The sequence below is a fragment of the Trichosurus vulpecula genome, chromosome 1 (genome assembly GCF_011100635.1).
Source record: "Trichosurus vulpecula isolate mTriVul1 chromosome 1, mTriVul1.pri, whole genome shotgun sequence".
Taxonomy (NCBI): domain Eukaryota; kingdom Metazoa; phylum Chordata; class Mammalia; order Diprotodontia; family Phalangeridae; genus Trichosurus; species Trichosurus vulpecula.
Window position 1 is genome coordinate 77,942,605 of NC_050573.1, and position 18,386 is coordinate 77,960,990.

An 18,386-nucleotide genomic window follows, 5' to 3' on the forward strand; every position below is an offset into this window, starting at 1 on the left:
TATTAAGCTATGGAACTGTAAAGTGCCTTTTATGTAGTCTAGATTTTAAAGCTGTTTAAATTGTATATTAAATGTAATGTCCAGTGACTGAAATATTTTTTTGCAGCTTTTATATACATTATAATAAAGCTTTTTGAACGATCAAGTGTCTTTCCTGACTCTTATGCAACTCAAAAACTATTTCTGAAATTCCTCTCTGGCCCAGTTCCTCTTTGGCCCATTAGCACTTCTGACTTAAGCAGCTAGCCACAGCTTAAAATGTTTTTCAGTTCTTGAATGAAGTCTCCTCGTAAGAAGCATCCTCTGCTGTGAAAAGACAAGAACAAGATTTCTTGATCAAAGGAAGGCAAGCTGTTTCTAGTGCTAAAGTGAAGAGTCAAAGGCCTGGCCAGGGTGGCAGTTGTGTAACTTTAGACATCTAAATGTTCTGCTAAAACAGTAGAGTTCAGCACTATATCAATCAATCCTAGGTGTTCAGGGACTGACTGCCTTTATGCTCCCTGGGGTTTTTTTTCTTGCTTAAGGTCATAGGATTTAGAGCGGTAAGGAAACTTCCAGTGGTCTACTAAGACCCTCATTTTGTAGATGATGAATTTAATAGGAGAATAAGTTTAAGTCACTTGACCTCTGAATACGAGTGGCAGATTCAGAATCCAAACCTCGGATCTTTTTTACTCCATAACTAATATTGTTTTCCCTATATGCATTATATTCTGTAGGTTTAGAGAGGCAGCGAGGTGGTACAGTTAATAGAATACTGGGCCTGGAGTCAGGAAGATGGAGAGTTCAAATCCAGCCTTAAATACTTGCTAGTTGTGTGACCCTGGGCAAGTCACTTGACCTCTGCTTGCCTCAGTTTCTTCAACTGTAAAATAGGGATAGTAGCACCTCTCTCCGAAGGTGGTTATGAGGGTCAAATGAGATATCTGTGATTGATCATCTCAGTGCCTGGAACATAGTAGGCACTTAATAAATACTTCTTTCCTTCAAGTTCACAGTTTCTGTACCAGCTGAATTCCTGTTTCATCTTTCAAAATGTGGTGAACACACTGCATTCCTTCCCTCTGACTCCTACCTATCCCTTTCCTTACTATTGCAGAAACATAGTCCCCACCTCCTCGGCCTCCCCGCTCCCCGCCCCCCTGCCCCCGCGCCCCCCCATATGACTGTTGGCTCTATCTGGGGGAAAGAAATCAGGCGCGGGCGTGGGATTTCTCCCTGCGGGGGAGACAGCGGCAGTCAGTTTAACTGGTGCGTAGAGAGTAAAGGGTTCCCCTTTTGCCTTTAGCTTTCCCAGAAAGCCTGATACTTTGTAGCAGAAAGAAATGTAGCATTGGGGCTGGAAGAGAAGGGGCGGGAGGAGAGAAGCTCTCGCCTGCGCCAGGCAGCCTCTTCCACGAGGGGGCGCTGTGACGACGGAAGCGCCCAGCGGCGTCCTGGCCGAGGCGGCGGAAGTGAATATTAGAATCCATTTCCGCTTCCGCTCTTTGGCCCGGGCTCCGGCTGCGTGGACGATCCCGGGCAATGCCGACTGGCGACTTTGAGTGAGGAAGCTGGGCCCGGGTCGCGGGGCTTGGGGTCCCGGACGCCGAGACTGGGAGCGGGAGGGCGGAGGGGACCTCTGAGGCTGGGGGCGGGGAGCGGGGGGCTGATGGTGTCGATGGTGTCCCCGGCGCCTGGGCCGGAGCTGAGGCCTGGACAGCAGCCCGGAGCAGGCAAGGCAGGCACACAGGGCAGGGACGAAGGGATCCCAGGGTGCCGGTCCCCGGGCTTCTCTGAAAGGCTCTTTCCTCCCGCAGCTCGAAGCCCAGCTGGGCTGACCAGGTGGAAGAAGAAGGAGACGATGGTGAGTCCGGTCCGGCTGACCAAAAGCCGCCCGCGCACCCCGAAGCCGCCTCTTCACCCCTCCCCCCACTCCCTCCGGCCTGGCATTTCCCTTCTTCCTCCTTCCCTCCAGCCCTCCTTCAGGCTCTAAGCCTGATCTCCACCCCTTCCCCACAGACAAGTGTGTCACCAGTGAGCTCCTGAAGGGGATTCCATTGGCCACAGGAGAGCCCAACAATGAGCCAGAGCTACTACCGGGTGGTGAGTACCCCAACTTCGTGTGTGTGTCTGTGTGTCTGTCTGTTTGTGTCTCTGTGTTTGGCTCCCTGGAGGGAGGGTAGGCTTTTGTTATGTTTGCGTCTCCATCTGTTTCTTTCCTTGGCTGTTTCCTCCCCAGCTCCTCTCCCTGCCCCCAAGGAAGTCATCAACGGGAATATTAAAACCATCACTGAGTATAAGGTAGAAGAAGACGGCAAGAAGTTCAAGGTGGGCTATGCTGGTTTCTGTATCCTTTCCTACCTTTTTCTTGTCTGGCCTTTGTGTCAGGTTTGGGGGCCCTATGAATGAAAAAAACATTTGTTGAATGTGCTCAGCACTGAAGATAGGAGTACAACAGGGGTGCAATTGTTCTTCTCAAGGTGCTCCTAATGTGGGAGACCACATATATAGGGCAGTGGTAGCATGTATGCTTTTTTAAAGGAGTGTTTTCTTCTGTGAAGTTACAGGATTGGTGTTTTGAAGTCATTGAGGAGTTAATGACACACATTTTCCAGTAACAATGCAAATACTGATTTGATAACCTTACCTTAAAGGAAGAGGTAGAATGCAGGGGTGCTAGTAGGATGGTGGACCCTCCCAATTCCCATGTGAGATTTACTGACTAACCCACTAAATGGATCCTTCCCCAGTCTCTCTTTTTTCTTATCCATTTTACAGATCGTCCGTACCTTCAGGATTGAAACTCGGAAAGCATCCAAGGCTGTTGCAAGAAGAAAGGTGAGAACCATTTTGGGGTTGGATAGTGTATTTCTTTCCATGTCTTTTTCTTCAAGGCCCTTCTTGATGTTGTTCCCTTGCGTTAGCTCATTATGGAATAGGACAGCCTGATACAGTGGAAGGAATGCTAGACTTGGAGTCAGGAGAGGTCTAATCCTGACCCTGACGCTTAGAGCAGCTATGTATTCTTGGGCAAGTCATTTAACTTTTTTGAACTCTAGCTTTTTCATCTTTAAAAGGGGTATAATAAAGCTCCACCTGACTCACAGAAGTGTGAGCAAAGTTCTTTGCCAACCTTAAAAATCTACATAAACATGAGTAGTTGGACCCAGTGATTTTACACATACTCTTAAGCCAGGAATAGTGAGGAGTCCTGCAGCTTTATTGGTGGTTCTGGGCCATGTATATACTTAGGAAAGGAAGTTTTCTTGGAATTGGAAAAGGTTTGGGGAACATGAATTGAATAAGTGTGACAATAAATAGGAGGAATATACATGAGAATGAATTCGGAATATGAATATTTTTACAATCTGGAAAGATGAGAGCTATGAGGAGGCTGGATCCAAGACTAAAATATTTGGGGATGAAAGAACATAAAAATAGGCAGCCTTAGAAGACAGGGATGGTGCATGGTAGGGATGATTTTGTAAACTCATTGCCCCAAAAGTGAGTACTGAATCCATTTCAGTTCAGTGTATTTTTGCTAATTACTTTTCACTCAGCAAACAAGCTGTAATTGATAGTGTACCTCTGTATTCCTTTAATGTTTTAAGATTAACGAAATACTTTCTTCACCTCACCTGAAAAGGCTGTTTTGTTGAGGAATGATTAGACTTGATTTTCTGCAGGGAGGGGAGGGATGGGAGCAATGGCTGGAAATGGCAGAAAGGAAGATCTTGGTTCAATTTGAACTTCTCCATGTGGGCGCGTCAGGAGGTCAGGAGTTTCTTATAACTGGAAATTGGTGACAATCTAGGGATATAGTAGGGAAAGGTTTTGATACATTCCAGAAGTACATTCTCCTTGACAGCTTTCTACTTAAACTCCCCTGGGGAGACTTCACAAAAACCCCAATATGTTGGGTTATCCAGCTAACCTGCCTTGTGATCTGTGGCTCAGGTCTGCCTGGTCCTGTTTTAACCCAGTGAACTTTCCCACCTGCAGAACTGGAAGAAATTTGGCAACTCACAGTTCGATCCCCCTGGCCCAAATGTGGCCACCACTACAGTTAGCGACGATGTTTCTATGACATTTATCACCAGCAAAGAGGTAATCCATGGGCACAGGATCTGGGGAAGAGTGGGTAGGAGCAGTCCCCTCAGGGCAAAGCATTTCCAATCTCAAGTCCATCTCCCCTCTCCCCAGGACCTGAATTGCCAAGAGGAGGAGGACCCGATGAACAAGCTGAAGGGGCAGAAGATTGTGTCATGTCGCATCTGCAAGGGTGACCACTGGACGACACGTTGTCCCTACAAAGATACGCTGGGACCTATGCAGAAGGAACTGGCTGAACAGCTGGGGCTGTCCACTGGAGAGAAGGAAAAGATGCCTGGAGGTTTGGAGGTGGCGCCTGGGCTGGTGGGCATGTGGGTGTGTCTTTGTAGGACTTTACATTGTGTGACTTTGTGAATGTCACTGTTTTGGGGTCACAGAAGTTTGGCCCTGGAGAGTCTGTGGCTAGGGAAAAGGGAAACTTTGACAAAAATGGGAATCTTCTTGGTAGGATTCTGGTGGAGGCAGTTTATCATTGCCCTGGAAGCAGCTGGGAGGGGGATTTGGGGCAGACCCTGGACCGTCCTCAGCCTGTGTTTATCCCCACAGAGCTGGAGCCTGTGCAGGCAGCCCAGAGCAAGACAGGAAAATATGTACCCCCAAGTCTTCGAGATGGAGCAAGTCGCAGAGGGGAGTCTATGCAGCCCAACAGGAGAGGTATGGAAGGGGCCCTGGGGGCCAGGTTGGGGTGGGCTGAGGTGGGACTGGAAGGTAACAAAGGTTATTAAGAACGTATAATTTGTGGAGCCCTTTGCTTAGAGCCTAAGAAGAGAAAGTGCCCTAAGATGAGACATGGGCCCTGCTCTCATGAGGCTTATAGCTCAGTAGGGGAATAAGATGCCAGTACAATGTCATTTCACAGTTGAATTAGTGAGTTACAAAGTAAATAGGCTATGTGAGGTCTGTGAGAGCAGCTCATCTGACTGGGCTGTCGAAGAAAGCTTCCTAAGAGAATTGGCATTTGAATTGGGTCTCAAAGGTGAGCAGAAATCCATCTGATTGGCGGAAGGGGAGTGCTGCCAGCAAAAAGAACAAAGGTTCAGTTCTTGGAGAGCGCAGTGCCTGGTCAGGCTTGGTGTAGGCCAGCTCATGTGGAGTAACATGAGAAAAGGTCAACAGTATGGGGTGTCACTTGTTTCTAGAGTGTCTTCAATGACGGAGAAGTTTGATGGCTCAATATTGAGCCATTGAAGAAAATTTTTGAACAAAGGATTGATAATGAACGTAATTTTGATTAAGAAAAAATTGGGGGGAGACGAGCAGGGGAAGTGGAGTCAGGGAGCCCTGAGCACATTTATGGAAAGATGTAAAGGAGAAAGTGGGCAAGGGAGGGATCAAAGGTACAAGACAAAGGGAGATTGCTGCTGCAGCGAGGTCTTGGGGGAAGGTGGGAGAGAGATGGGATCAAGGGCATGGGATGAAAGGCTTAGTCTTAGGTCAGCACTGGATGTCCACAGTATTCTGTAAAGTAGAAGGCTGTCTCATCTGTTGTCAGTCAGCAGAAGATTGGTTACTTGAGGATTGGAAGAGAAAGGGAAAGGTTTGAAACAATGGGGTCTGGCAGGTGATTGAGAAGGAATACAGTAAAAGGATCGTCATGCTGTATCAACAGACAAACCAAGGTTCTGCATCATAAATCTGTAGTAAGTTAGATCATCTTTACACAGAACTGTGGTTTCCTGTCTTGGTTCTGCTCTATTGCTTCTCTCAGGGCTGGGGGTGGGGTGTGATGCTGTGGGACTGGCAGGTACCTTGTAATTATCCAGCGTTACTGCCTGTGTTGGGCTGGGCCTTTCCAAGCCATACCCATGTTTGCTTGTCTTTTCCAGCGGATGACAATGCCACCATCCGAGTCACTAACCTGTCAGAAGACACTCGAGAGACTGACTTGCAGGAGCTGTTTCGGCCATTTGGTTCCATCTCCAGAATCTACCTGGCCAAGGACAAGACCACTGGCCAGTCCAAGGTAGGGCCACTGACTGGGTATATGAGAGGTATTTTCTGGGTGAAGGGAATGATAAGGGGCTGGGAGATTCTGTTCTGAATGGAGGGAAGGTTAATGCATCTTTAATGCCTTCCCCAGGGCTTTGCCTTCATTAGCTTCCACCGGCGGGAGGATGCTGCTCGTGCCATTGCTGGTGTGTCAGGATTTGGCTATGACCATCTCATTCTCAATGTGGAATGGGCCAAGTAAGTTCCTCCCATTCCCTATCATCCATCTCTGGCCAGGATCCCTGGGCCTGGGCCCTCCATCCTGGATATTCTCGTGAATGATTTCTGGGTTGTGTTCCTCCCATTAAGAAATTCTAACTATCTCTTTGCCATTTCTGCAGACCTTCAACCAACTGAGGTTGCTACATCCACTTACTACACAGTTCCCTGGATTAGAAAAGGACCTGACTCTGAGGGAGGGGGCTGGAATGGAAGCCCCTACTGGCCAAGGGCAATAAATATTCACATCTGCCCCCACGTCTCTCTTTTTTATTCTTCTAAGTCTCAGGAACACACCTCTAACCTGCAAGAAGCCATATGGTGCCTGTGGCTATCCACCATTGACCCAGCCTCTTCCTTGGCCCCGACTTAGGCTCAGAATTGTCACCAGGTGGCGCCTTCCCTCCCTGCTTGGGACTCTCAACACAGGCACCTACCCACAGCTCCCACTGCTTTAAGGCGCATGTGCTGCTCTGCTAAGCCATTCAAAAGCCTCTTTTATTCAGTGCCTATTTTATTTCATTTTTCCCCTTTAAAAATTTTATTTACATCGCTGTCATTTCTTCATGAAATGGTCGTATCACTTCACTCCCCATATTAGAATCCTACCTTATTACAGAAAGGTGCTAACAAAAACAAGTTGGCCCATATCTGAACATGTTGTTCCACACCTGTTGTCCACCTTGGCTAAGAGGAGGGAGGGAAGCATGTTTCACCATCAGATCCACTGAGAATGGATGGACAGACACATTGGTATCAGTCAGGAAGTTTTTCCTTAACATTATTGAAATAATTTTGTAAATCACTCTCATTTTGCTTCCTTTGCATCAGTCATATCTGGCGCTGCCATTTAATGCTTTGCAACCATAGGCAAGTCAAGTATTATCTCTTTAGGTCTCAGGGTTAGCCTCTGTGAAAGGAGAAGTTGGGGAGGGAGGATGAGACCTCTCGCGTCCCTGCCAGCTCTACATCTGTGGTCTGAGGAAACAGTCTTCCCATATTTCTCTGAATTCTTCATATTCGTCACTTGTTACAGATTTCATAATATCCACACCCTGCAGTTTGTTCATCCATTCCCTAGTTTATGGGCATCCATTTTCTTGCTAGTTCTTTGTGACTACAAAAAGTACTGTTATAAATATTTTTGCAAAAATGTGAGCTTTCCCCTTGTCTTTGACCACAGACTTAATTATTTTTACAACACTGTTAGTGGCGCAGGATTCAAAGGTAAGAGGTGACAGCTGCCACCCTCCAGGGACTTCTAGATTGGGAGGTGGAATACAACATGTGCAGGAAAGCATGATGCAGGATCTGGGCAAAGCAGAGAAACATTCAAGGAAAGTGAGAATATTTTCAGCTTGGGGCAGGGAGGGGGGGTATACTGGGTGTTGATTACTGGGTGGATCTGGCACCTGAGCTGAGCCATGAAGGAGACAAGCTTTGGATTCACAAATAAGCAAGTGTTCTAGGCCCAACAAATGGGGGCGGAACCCTTGGCAATCCAACTTGGTTGGAAATGGAATACTTGGAGAGCAGGGGGAATTAAGGGCAGGAAAGTTTTGGAGCCTTCCTAAGGAGTTTGTATCTTATTTTAGAAGCAGTAGCCACTGAAGTTTTTGACCAGGGGAATGATAGTAGATAGCACTATGTTGGCAAGCTGCCTAGGATGGACTGGAAAGGAGAGCCAGGTCTGGGAGACCAGTGTGTAAGATGCAAGGGAACAGGAGATTCAAAGGTCACTTGAAGTTTCTAACTGGTCCGTTAATTCTTCCATTGGTCTGGCACAGTGGTTTGAGGGAGAGGACTTAGGAATACAGGTTCTTACCCTGCAGCCCTGTCACCCCCGCCCCACCTTTGCTCGCTAAAAGTGTCCTAACAAACCCCCATTTAGTTTGCTGGTTTGCATCATGTTAGTAGTCATTCAGTGGGGCTCACCTGCCTTAGTGGTACTTCCCTACCCTTGGGTCCCCCACATAGTCTTGAGCATCGGAGGCTTGAGGCCACAGCAGTATAGAGCAGTGGGTGGAAGCACATGGCCAGAGGCACGAGCCCCCTGCTTGCCTGGTAGCCCAGGTATAGACCAAGGTCCAGAGCAGCCACAGCCTGGGACTCATCTGAGAAACTGCTGCAGTGTTCCAGCCAGTGCTGGCGGGCCTGGGTGTTAAGGACATGCATGATATGGTATGGGATGTAGGACATGGCATAGAGAACTATACCGCCTCCCACCAGCACTCCTACCTTGAGTTTCTCTGGCCTTGTTATATTGGGGTTGGTCAGGATGGCCTGGGCAATGGCACTGTAGGCCAGGAGAGTGAGCAGGAAGGGCAGGCCGCAGCCCAGCACTGCCAGCACCAGGCTATAGACCCAGTAGTCTGGCAGATTGTCATCTGTAGCTGTTCCCAGGCATTTAGTACAGCCCTCAGGCTGATTCACGCGGCAGTGTGCCCCTGTGACATTTTGGGGCGAAACAAGGTGGGAGAACTTGAAGGTAGGTGCTGCCAGGGCAGCCACGAGGCCCCAGCCAGCCAGGCTGATGGCCCAGGCATGTTTGGGTCGCACATGGCCATGGGCAAAGAAAGGGTGCACAATGCCCAGGTAGCGGTTGAGGCTTATGCAAGTGATGAAGAAAATGCTGCTGTAAAGGTTACAGTTGAAGAGGAAGCGCTCAAACAGACAGGCAGCTGCCCCGAAACTCCAGTGTTTGGGTGGATAGAAATAGAAAACCAGGGGGGGCAGGGAGAAGGCATACAACAGGTCGCTGACAGCCAGCTGGGCTGAGAAGATGATAGCCGGATGCCATGGGCGCTGCTCCTGGGTACTGAAGCGGTAGAGCACCAGGCCATTGCCCCCCACAGCCACAAGGAACTCCACCACCAACACGGGCCACAGGTAATCCTCCTGGTACTGGCTCAGGGTTTTGCTAGCTCTCACCAACATCCCAGGCGAGCAGGTGCTGTTACGAGCACGGATCATGGTGCCTGGAGGAAGGGGAAGGAGGCCTGAATGGGCAGCTTTCTTCCCCAATTCTAGAGGGGGTCAGCAAACTCTGGCCCCAATCCCTTCCCACATGACTTCAAAAAGAGGCCTCAGAAGTCTGGTTGAACAGGAGTCAAAATGACTTTTAACTCAGACGTTAACTGTGAGATCCTGGGCCTTAATTAGCTCATCTGTAAAATGGGGGTAATTGGACAGGCTGGTCTCCAAGATCCCTTCCAGCTATAAGGTAATCATTTAGTTCAGCCCCTTCATCTCACAGGCCAGACCCAAACTTATTTCTACCAGCTATTCTGGCACATACGGGGATGATTACTCCATACCTTGCCCTCCCACCCCCAGTGAAGCCTGGAACCCAATTGCCTGAGGATGTGGCTTGGGTTCTAGTGGGAGCAGAATCACTGATTTTGAGTAGAAATGATTCAAGGTGCCTCTATTCTCCCACCCCAATCCACCTTTTCAGCTCCCAGAACCCCCTTCACCTGGCCTGGCTTTGCTCCTGGTAGTGACGGCGGCGGACTCCCTCTGCTCTCAATCTCAGCTGCCAGGTTCTGCCCCCGCCTCTTAGTCAGCCAGCCTCATCCCTCACTCTGGCAGCTAGCCCCTCCCTTAACATATTTCCTTCCTCATTCTCTCACACCCCCAAGCAGGGCAGAACCAGACTTTCTACCTCTTCCCGCCCACCAGAAATAAATCCCAAGTAAAGAGACTGTGGACTCTTATTTGCTTCTTTATTGGGGATGTAAAAGCACAAACCATTTCTGGGTTGTATCATCTGTATACCCAGGCTAGGCCTATACCTAGGCCAGCCAAGACCAACTTCTGAGCCCTAATATTTTCCAGGCAAGAGGGAACCACCTTGGATACTGCTGGTTCAAAGGCTATCAAAGCCCACTCCCCTTTAGTTGCCCACTGTCCTTTGGGATACAAAAACCAGGCTAGCAAATACTTGCTCCTTGCAAATACAGCTCAGGGGGGTGGGGTGTTCACACTGAATACTGGGCTCTGGAACTCAAGTGGCTTCGTGCCTGGAGGCTGACTCTTCAGAACTGCTCTGCCCTCAATAGATCATTAACTAGGACATAATCTGTCAGTAAGGTCTCAAGATAATGCTCAGTAAGGTGACCACCCTCCCCCACAACCAAAACAATGACAGGAAACCAGATCTTACTTCAAGCCCCCCCTTCCTTGCAGACTATATTTAGTGAAGCAGGGGGGAAGAGTTAAGAAAGGAAATGGTCGCCTTGTCCTCAGAAGCCACAGGGGCCAATGTATTTATTCTCTCCCCAGAAGAGAGAAAAAGACCAACAGTTCATCCTTGAGCCCAATCTCAGGCTCTGGCTGCCGCTGAGGGCTTCCGGTGAGGCCTCCTAGAGGCCAAAGCTCTTCCCAGGGCTTGACCACGAGGGAAGTGGTGAGCTGTGGCTCCTTTGGGCTGTTTGCCTTTGGCTGCTCGGAACCTTCCCTTTGGATGCCGACCTCTACCTTTCTCTGTTCTCTGGTCACCAGAGACCGGCTGTCCAGGGGACTTGTTAGGTCGTCTCCGTTTCACCTTTGGGAACATGTCTGGGGAGGAGTGTAAGGGAGAGAGAACCATCAGTAGGGTGGGATCAGGGGGCCTACAGGTGCAGGGTCACACGGCCCCCAAGATCACCCCTCTCCAACTCACCCTCATCTGGCTCTTGACCAACTGCTTGACGAAAATACTCTGCCTCATCCTCTTCCTCGTCAGACATGTGGGCTACTCCATCGGGCTGCCCAGGGTCCTCTGCATCACTGTCCCCAACCCCCTTGTCCACACCTGAGGCCTTTCCCCGATGCATGCCTGCCAGGCTCCGTTTCCTGGCAGAGAAGAGTCAGGCCTGGGACTTAGGCCTTCAACCAAAGACACCCTCTTCTCCTCCTGTGTCTATTCCCTCCACCCCCCACTAACCGGTGGGCCTCCCGCTGCTCCTTCTTCCTCTTGATATCTTGCTCCTGCTTGCCTCGGCGCTCAGCCTTCAGCAGGAGTTTCTGCTCTCTGGTGGCCAGAGTGGCCCTCAACTCCTCCTCAGACTTGTGCACTGCAGGGAGGGAAGTCGAGGCCTTCTCTTAGCACTGCTGCTCCCCTCTCATGGCTCCCCAAGGCTGTGACAGCGGACATTTCTGTCCCCATCCCAACACCTCCCCTCCTGGGCTCACCTAGGCTATGGTAGAGGACATTTCCATCCCCAATGCCCTCCTGGATCTTGATGAGCTGCATGGTTATCCTGGGGCCAATCTGGTAGGTTGAAAGAGATTGTGGGGATCTGCCCCATGATCGCTTCCCCTCCATCCTCCGAATGCAGGCAGGGCCAGAAGCATCAGAACGTTTACTTTGAGTGATCACAGAGTCTCACATCAGAGTTCTCATCATATACCTCAGTCCTTTGCCTGGCTGGACTTGCCCCCTCCCCAGCCCTCACCTCGGTCAGCCGGACTGCACTCTGCTCTGCCTTCATGTTCCCACGGCCAGCATAGGCTTGGGGCAGTTCAGTCACGTTGTGCTCCCCATCTGGCTCTGCCTCACTCTCTGACAGCCCTGCACCCCTGCGAAGACATGGGAATGGAATGGGCTCATGGCAGTGAGGGCCTGAGGATGGCAGCCCCACCCTCCCAACATTAGATCCCAGCTCACGTGGCAAGCAGCTCACTGACATCCTCCAAGCGGCTCATGTTTGGGAACTTCTCTTGTAGAAGCTTCTTCATCCCCCGACTGGCACCCACAGGAACAACCTTCAGACTGCTGCAGGGGTTAGAGACTGGGGGTGAGGGGTTATGGAGGCCTCCAGGGGTTTCCCTCCTTCCTCCTCCTCCTGGGCCTCAGAGCGTTTACTTGGACACAATCACAATGTCTCAGCAGAGATTTGATCATCATGGCTATCCAGGGTTGGAGGCTGTACGTGTGCATATCCCAGGCACAAGCTCACACACCCGAGCACAGGCACACTCACATACTCACTAGTGTCGGAACTGGAGCTCTTGGGAGTCGGGGTCATAGCTGAGGAGAAGGCAACGCTTCACACAGTTCAGGTTCACCTGTCAGGGAGAAAGGAGCACTGGAGGGGCCCATGCAGCAGGGTGCTGGCCCAAGCCACAATGCCAGCAGCTGCATTTTAACATAGTAGTTATATATACACTACCTGAGAGAGATAACATGTACTGACATACTGTTACGTATATTATCAAATATATATTTACATACATAAAAATATATTTATTTGCTTAGACAACAAACCTTGTTACTACCCTCATTTTATAGATAAACTAGCAAGACAGGTTTGTCAGTCAACTAGTGCCTGAAACAACATTTGAACTCAGGTCTTCCTGACTCCAAGTCCAGCTGCACCTAAAGGCAGAGTGTTTTCAGGGTCTCCAATGGGTCTAACCTTGTGCACATTGATGGATGGAAACATGTTCTGGAACACGGAGGCGGTGAGCTTCACGTGAAGTCCGTGTGGGCCAAAGCCGTTGAGCACCAAGAGTGGTGGGTGTGAGAACTGCTGCTCGTGCATCCGGTGGCGGCGCAGGGAGGAGACGACATCCCGAACCAAGGAGTACTAGAGGTGGAGGGGTGGAAGGCTGACCTCAGCCGCTGAGCCCTCAGCCTCCCCACTGCACCATTTTGCTACTTGACCCCTCACCTTGGTGACCCGGAAGGTCAGAGTAGGGCCCCCAGGAAGCCGGATCAGCCTCTGAAGGAGAAAAGGGAGCAGGATGATCACAACTTCTGAAAAGTGCAGTGCCAGGGTCTTTACTGGGTGAATCAAATGTTTGGGAGCACCATGTATTTCCTGGCCATGGGGGACACAGAAAGGGAGTAGGAGGGGACAGGGAAGCTCAGGCTCCTTTTTGGGAGCAGGGGAAATATATAGAATGGATCCTGGCTATATGGGGAGGAGGCATCACTCACAAACGTCACATTCTTCTCTGTTTTGCTGAAGATGAGGAAGTGAGAGACACCAAGAGGGCCAGCCACGGCCACACAATCCTTAAGGGAATTCCGCCGACGAACCTACAGTGGTGTGGAAAGTGCAGAGTAGGGGTGATGTCAGAGTTTGAAAGAGGGGGGCCCTCCTGTCGGACAAGTTATGAAAGATTGGAAAGAAAAGGTTTGGGAGCTGAGATTTTGGGCAAGTTGTGGGGAAATCAGTTGGGAGACCCAGGCATAATAAATCTCTGGGCCATGACTTATGATACAATTAAATAAATTTGCATTGAGACTTATTAATCTGATTAGGGTATGTGTATGTGGGGTATGAGGCAGAAAACCACTCAAATATACCTGTGATCCAGACAGCTATTTGAGGATGGGGGAGATGACATATGCTAAAAAAAGGCTTGCAATAACAGCCATGGCCTCAAATATACAAAGTCAGAAAAACAAACAAGGTGAACTAAAGAGAAGCTCACAGATCTATCCAGAGCCAGGCAGGACCTCAGGGGCCACCAAGTCCAACACCCTCACTTTACAGATAAAGAAAATGGGGCTTAGTGATTTGCCCAGTCATACAGCTGGTAAATGTCAGAGGTGGTATTTGAACCCAGGTCCTCTTAATGTAAGGAGTTAAATTTGGCTTCATATGTATCCCCTGACAGCTGGAATGAATTTGACTTAAGACTAGAATGGGGGGGGGGGGGGCAGTTTGGTGGCGCAGTGAATAGAGCATTGGCCCTGGAGTCAGGAGGACCTGAGTTCAAATCCAGCCTCAGACACTTGGCACTAGCTCTGTGACCTTGGGCAAGTCACTTAACTCCAACTGCCTTGCCTTCCCCCTTTAAAAAAAGACTAGAATGGGATCATGGGAGGATATACCTTATTCCTTCCCCCTACCCAAAAAAGTTTAAGACATGAGGGCTGGACCAGCAGTTTCCCATAGAAACCAATGTGGGAAGATCCAGAAACCAAAGGGTTCAGTGTCCGGTAGGGGCCTGGCTGTGAATGAGGCTCAATACAATAAGAAACAAAAGCAAGATTGCTAATTATAAATTCCTGACTTGCCTTACTGATAATTTTATTCTTCAATGTATGGAGAAATCCAGGAGGAGAACTGCTATTCTAGGCCTAATTCTGATCCAGAAGCAAGGGCTGGTTGGTAAAGTGTAAGGTAGGGAAAGCCTTGAGAAGAGAGTATTCCACCATGTTTTATAATACATAAGGTAGTAGACAGAAAGCTAGAATTGGGTCAGGAGCACCTGGGCTCAAGTCGTGCCTTTAATATATACATTAGCTTTGTGACCATGGGCAAATCACAACTTGTAGGTGTCCCAGGAAACCCTCTAAGACTAGAAGTCAGAGAACAACTGTACATTTGTATGCAGGTTTTTAAGGTCCTCTTCTAAATCTCTATGATCCTAAAGCAAGGAAATTACACGTAAGGACCAAAGACCAAAAAAAAAAGGGGGGGGGGGGCGGGCATCCCATGAATAGCACTGACACTCACCCCGGAATCACAGAATTTCTGTGGTGAAATAGACTTCAGAAGCTACCTATTCCAAATCATGCGCCCCCTCCCCTATTCCTGTCCAATCACGGTATTAGAGCAGGAAGGATCTTGAAGACCACCTAGTTTAGGCCCCTCATCTGACAGAGAAGAAAACAAAGCACGCAGAGATTAAGTGACTTGTCCAAGGTCGCACAGAAACGTGGAGCTGGGGCACCAAAGCCTCTTTCTCTGGTTCGTGCCGCTCTCAATTAGGGTCGGGAAGAAGGGGAGGGGGTGTTCTCGGCCCCTGAGAGAGGGCTGGGGACACCCGGCGGAATTTGTAAATGTCAGGGCACATGGGTTCCCCCCCCCCATGGGGGTCACGATCCCGGGCAGCGTAAGACCAGCTCCCCGAGAGCGAGCGGGGCACGCACTGACCTGCAGAGAGCTGGCCGTGTACGGTTCCATGACTCGCCGCACGTCCAGGCTGAGCTGGCGGACCCCGGGGCCCGCCGGGCCGCGCGCGAACACGAAGGAATGCGGGGCGGACGCATACGCCTCCTGCGCTCGGAGCTGGGCCGCCGCCCGTGCGCGCTTCTGGTGCTGGCTCTGCAGGGATCCCAAAGGCAGAGAGCGAGAAACAGAGATCCTGGACGCCCCCCGCAACGGCCCCGCGCCCCCGGGTCCCCGCCCCGAACCCCTCACCCGGCGTCCAAACCGCGCTGCCACTGGCCCGGGATCGCACCTTCCCGTGTCGCCCCATGACGCCACCACCAGCACAAAGTCAGCTACGAGAACAAGAAGAGAGTGACGCGCAGTTAGCACGAGGAGCTTACACGCGGGCTTTCCGGAAGCGTCGGGAGGAACTTCCGGGGCGGGACCAAGGGGAAGGTGGAGCGAGGCCAAGAGCCAATCATTTTCTTCTAAGGCGGAAATCGTTCTCCTACGAAACGCCATGAATGGTAAGAATGTCCCTGACCCGCCTCTTCCTCCTGTTCCTTCCCTTCCTTCTCCCTACGGCGCCTCCAGGCGGCTCGGCAGGTCGCGCATGCGCATTGTGAGACTCGGTACCCGTTTGCCATTCTTCCCGGCATCATCCATCAATCGTTATGTTTCTATGAAATTGTATGCGAAACCTTGTGCTAGGTACTGGGGATACAAAGATACAGCCCCTGCCCTCCGGAAGCGTGCATTCTATCTAGGAAGACAGTGTCTACACAATTAAGTATAAGTAATAACGGCCTTTTCTCTAGCATTTAAAGGTTTGAAAAGGACTTTGCATGTTATCTCAGGTCTGCACCACAGCCTTTGAAAGCCTTTCCCTCCCCATTACCGTACACTCCTACGGTCTTCATCATCTTCTGGAATCTCATCATCCTGCAAGACGACACACCCTGAAATTCAAACCTCCCCCGTACCTCCTTCCTCTGGGGCTCCTCCCTCCTGAGTCTGATTGGGGACCACGGAGCTGCTTCGAGATCCTGCCTTTGGGGAGAGCCACCAGGGCAGCAGACTCAGCCGGCTGCGCTCCTCCGACTTCATCACGTTGGCGCTTTTCACCTAGACTGTGAGCTCCGCGAGGGCAGAGACTGGCTTTTGCCTCTTTTTGTATCCCTAGTACTTAGCACAGAGCCTGGCATATAGATAGTAGGTGCTTAATAAATGTTTGTTGACTGACTGAAGTGCTATTATCTCCATTTTACAGATAGGGAAACTGAGGCAGGTTAAGTAACTTGCCCAGGAACACACACAGCTAGTGTTTGAGACAGGATTTCAACTGGTTTTATCCGACTGCAGGGGCAGCTCTTTACCCACTTCACCATCTACTTAGAGCAAGTATATCCAAAATAAAAGATAATTTTGTGAGGGAGGCACTAGAAGCTGGGCAGATCAGGTAACACTTCCCCTAGGAAGCCTTCCACCCTGAGCTTTTAAGAAAACTGAGTATTCCAAGAGGTAAAAGTGACTATATTCCAGGTGCCCTTGGATATCGCCTACAAGCAAAAAGGAGGAGAGATGATGTCCTCTGTGAAGAGAGGAAAGAAGGCCAGTATGACAGAATGATTGAAGTCGGTCAGCCAGTCCTTCAGTAGTATTTATTAAGCACCTACTGTGTGCTAGGCACTATGCTAAACTTGGGGAGACAAAGGTAAAATACAGTCCTTACTCTTCGAGAGCTCACAGTGTAATGGGGAAGCAATATGCAAATAACCCTCAATTCAGTAAATATTTATGAAGTACCTACTATGTACTGTGGGTATACAAAAAGAGGCAAAAGACAGTCCAGGACCTCCAGGGCTTTACACTTTAAGGTGGGAGGGATAACATGCAAAAAAAATATATGCAAAGCAAGCTATAGGTACAAAAAGATACAAAAATAAAGAATAAAGAATAGATAATTAACAGAGGGAAGGATTTGGAATTAAGAGGAGTTTGTAAAGATTTACTGGAGGAGGTGGGATTTTAGTTGGGAACTATGTACAAACAAGATATAGATAGGGTAAATTGGAGTTATAGGGCCTCTCTTATGCTCTTATTACATAATGTTAGATATTTTAATTGTTTGTATGTAATGGGGGACTGGACATTGGGGGTCCAATCTTTAGAATATGTATAGCATGCTCTCTGTTTCTTAGAATTCTTAGTAAAGCCTTGGTGAGCCAATTTCCAGAAACTCATGGTAACATCGAAGGAAGCTTCCTATTCGTCACTTCAGAGCATGCTTTGACTGTTCCTTATTGGCTTACTGAGTGGCAACAGGGCAGCTAGATGGTGAAGTGGATAGGGTACTGGACTTGGAATCAGGAAGACTCGTCTTTATGTGTTCAAATCTGCCCTTAGACTCTTTTTGTCCTGGGTAAATTACATAATCCCATTTACCTCAGTTTCCACATCTGTAAAATGGAGCTGGAGAACGTAATGGCAAACCTCTCCAGCATCTTTCCTAAGAAAACCCCAAATGGGGTCATGAAGAGTCAGACATGACTGAACAACAATAATAACATGGTGACAAAAGACCATTTAATTGGCTGCTAAAATGGAGCTGGCTTTCAAGTAAGGAAGATGAAAAGCTATAAGCCTTTGGGTGGGGAGAGAGGTAGCAGGTACTTTCTTAAGCTGATCCACCCTGGCTGCCCATGTGGCCATGAATACTTGCCACCACTTGTTTCATTACATCTCTGTTTCTTACATCTTCTTTCCTTATCTCAGATGGAAAGGCCTTAGAGGCAGAACCAATGAAATCATGACCTTGGGAGCTCTTAATAGTCAGAAGAACCATCAGAAGTCCAGCAACTGGAGCACATTGAAAAGTCTCCTTGTGGTCACAACGGCCTGATGAATGAGCCGCTTGATCCAGCCCAGCGGCGAATGGAAGTGCCAGCCAAGGTGCCTGCAAGCAGGGGATCTACCCGTCCATCCATCACGCTCACCCTTAGAAGCGAACTTTGTGGGGAGTATATTTTGTATCCACCACTTTGATGATAAGCCTACTCCCCGCAGGGACTAAGCTGGAAGGTGAAAGTGGACTCGTTTCAGAGCTTCTTCTGCTTTGATTCCTGCTACATCTTTTGCAAAGGCTAATTAATGTTAATTTATATTAATGCTTCACAAACCTCAAACCATGACCTAAAGTCTGTTATTTTA

The 18,386-nt window shown here is 49.3% G+C and overlaps 3 protein-coding genes across 3 annotated transcripts; 1 reads left to right on the top strand and 2 right to left on the bottom strand.

The window, feature by feature from the left end:
* The first annotated feature begins 1,464 nt into the window (after positions 1-1,464).
* On the top strand, positions 1,465-6,561 carry EIF3G (eukaryotic translation initiation factor 3 subunit G). The gene is made up of 11 exons (XM_036759037.1): positions 1,465-1,544; positions 1,800-1,846; positions 2,002-2,085; positions 2,222-2,310; positions 2,761-2,820; positions 3,985-4,089; positions 4,186-4,375; positions 4,642-4,749; positions 5,922-6,058; positions 6,176-6,282; positions 6,426-6,561. The coding sequence occupies exons 1-11, from the start codon at positions 1,525-1,527 to the stop codon at positions 6,439-6,441; spliced, it is 963 nt and encodes a 320-aa protein (XP_036614932.1). The 5' UTR covers positions 1,465-1,524; the 3' UTR covers positions 6,442-6,561.
* A 657-nt stretch (positions 6,562-7,218) lies between these two features.
* P2RY11 (purinergic receptor P2Y11) lies at positions 7,219-9,838 on the bottom strand. The gene is made up of 2 exons (XM_036759027.1): positions 9,780-9,838; positions 7,219-9,281 (listed from the first exon to the last, which is right to left on the bottom strand). The coding sequence occupies exon 2, from the start codon at positions 9,274-9,276 to the stop codon at positions 8,221-8,223; it is 1,056 nt and encodes a 351-aa protein (XP_036614922.1). The 5' UTR covers positions 9,277-9,281; positions 9,780-9,838; the 3' UTR covers positions 7,219-8,220.
* A 172-nt stretch (positions 9,839-10,010) lies between these two features.
* Positions 10,011-15,617, bottom strand: PPAN (peter pan homolog). The gene is made up of 11 exons (XM_036759016.1): positions 15,180-15,617; positions 13,229-13,330; positions 12,960-13,010; positions 12,705-12,875; positions 12,278-12,354; positions 11,954-12,061; positions 11,742-11,865; positions 11,479-11,557; positions 11,231-11,360; positions 10,967-11,139; positions 10,011-10,863 (listed from the first exon to the last, which is right to left on the bottom strand). Exons 1-11 carry the CDS (start codon positions 15,207-15,209, stop codon positions 10,628-10,630), a joined length of 1,281 nt encoding a protein of 426 aa, XP_036614911.1. The 5' UTR covers positions 15,210-15,617; the 3' UTR covers positions 10,011-10,627.
* Between the last annotated feature and the right edge of the window lie 2,769 nt (positions 15,618-18,386).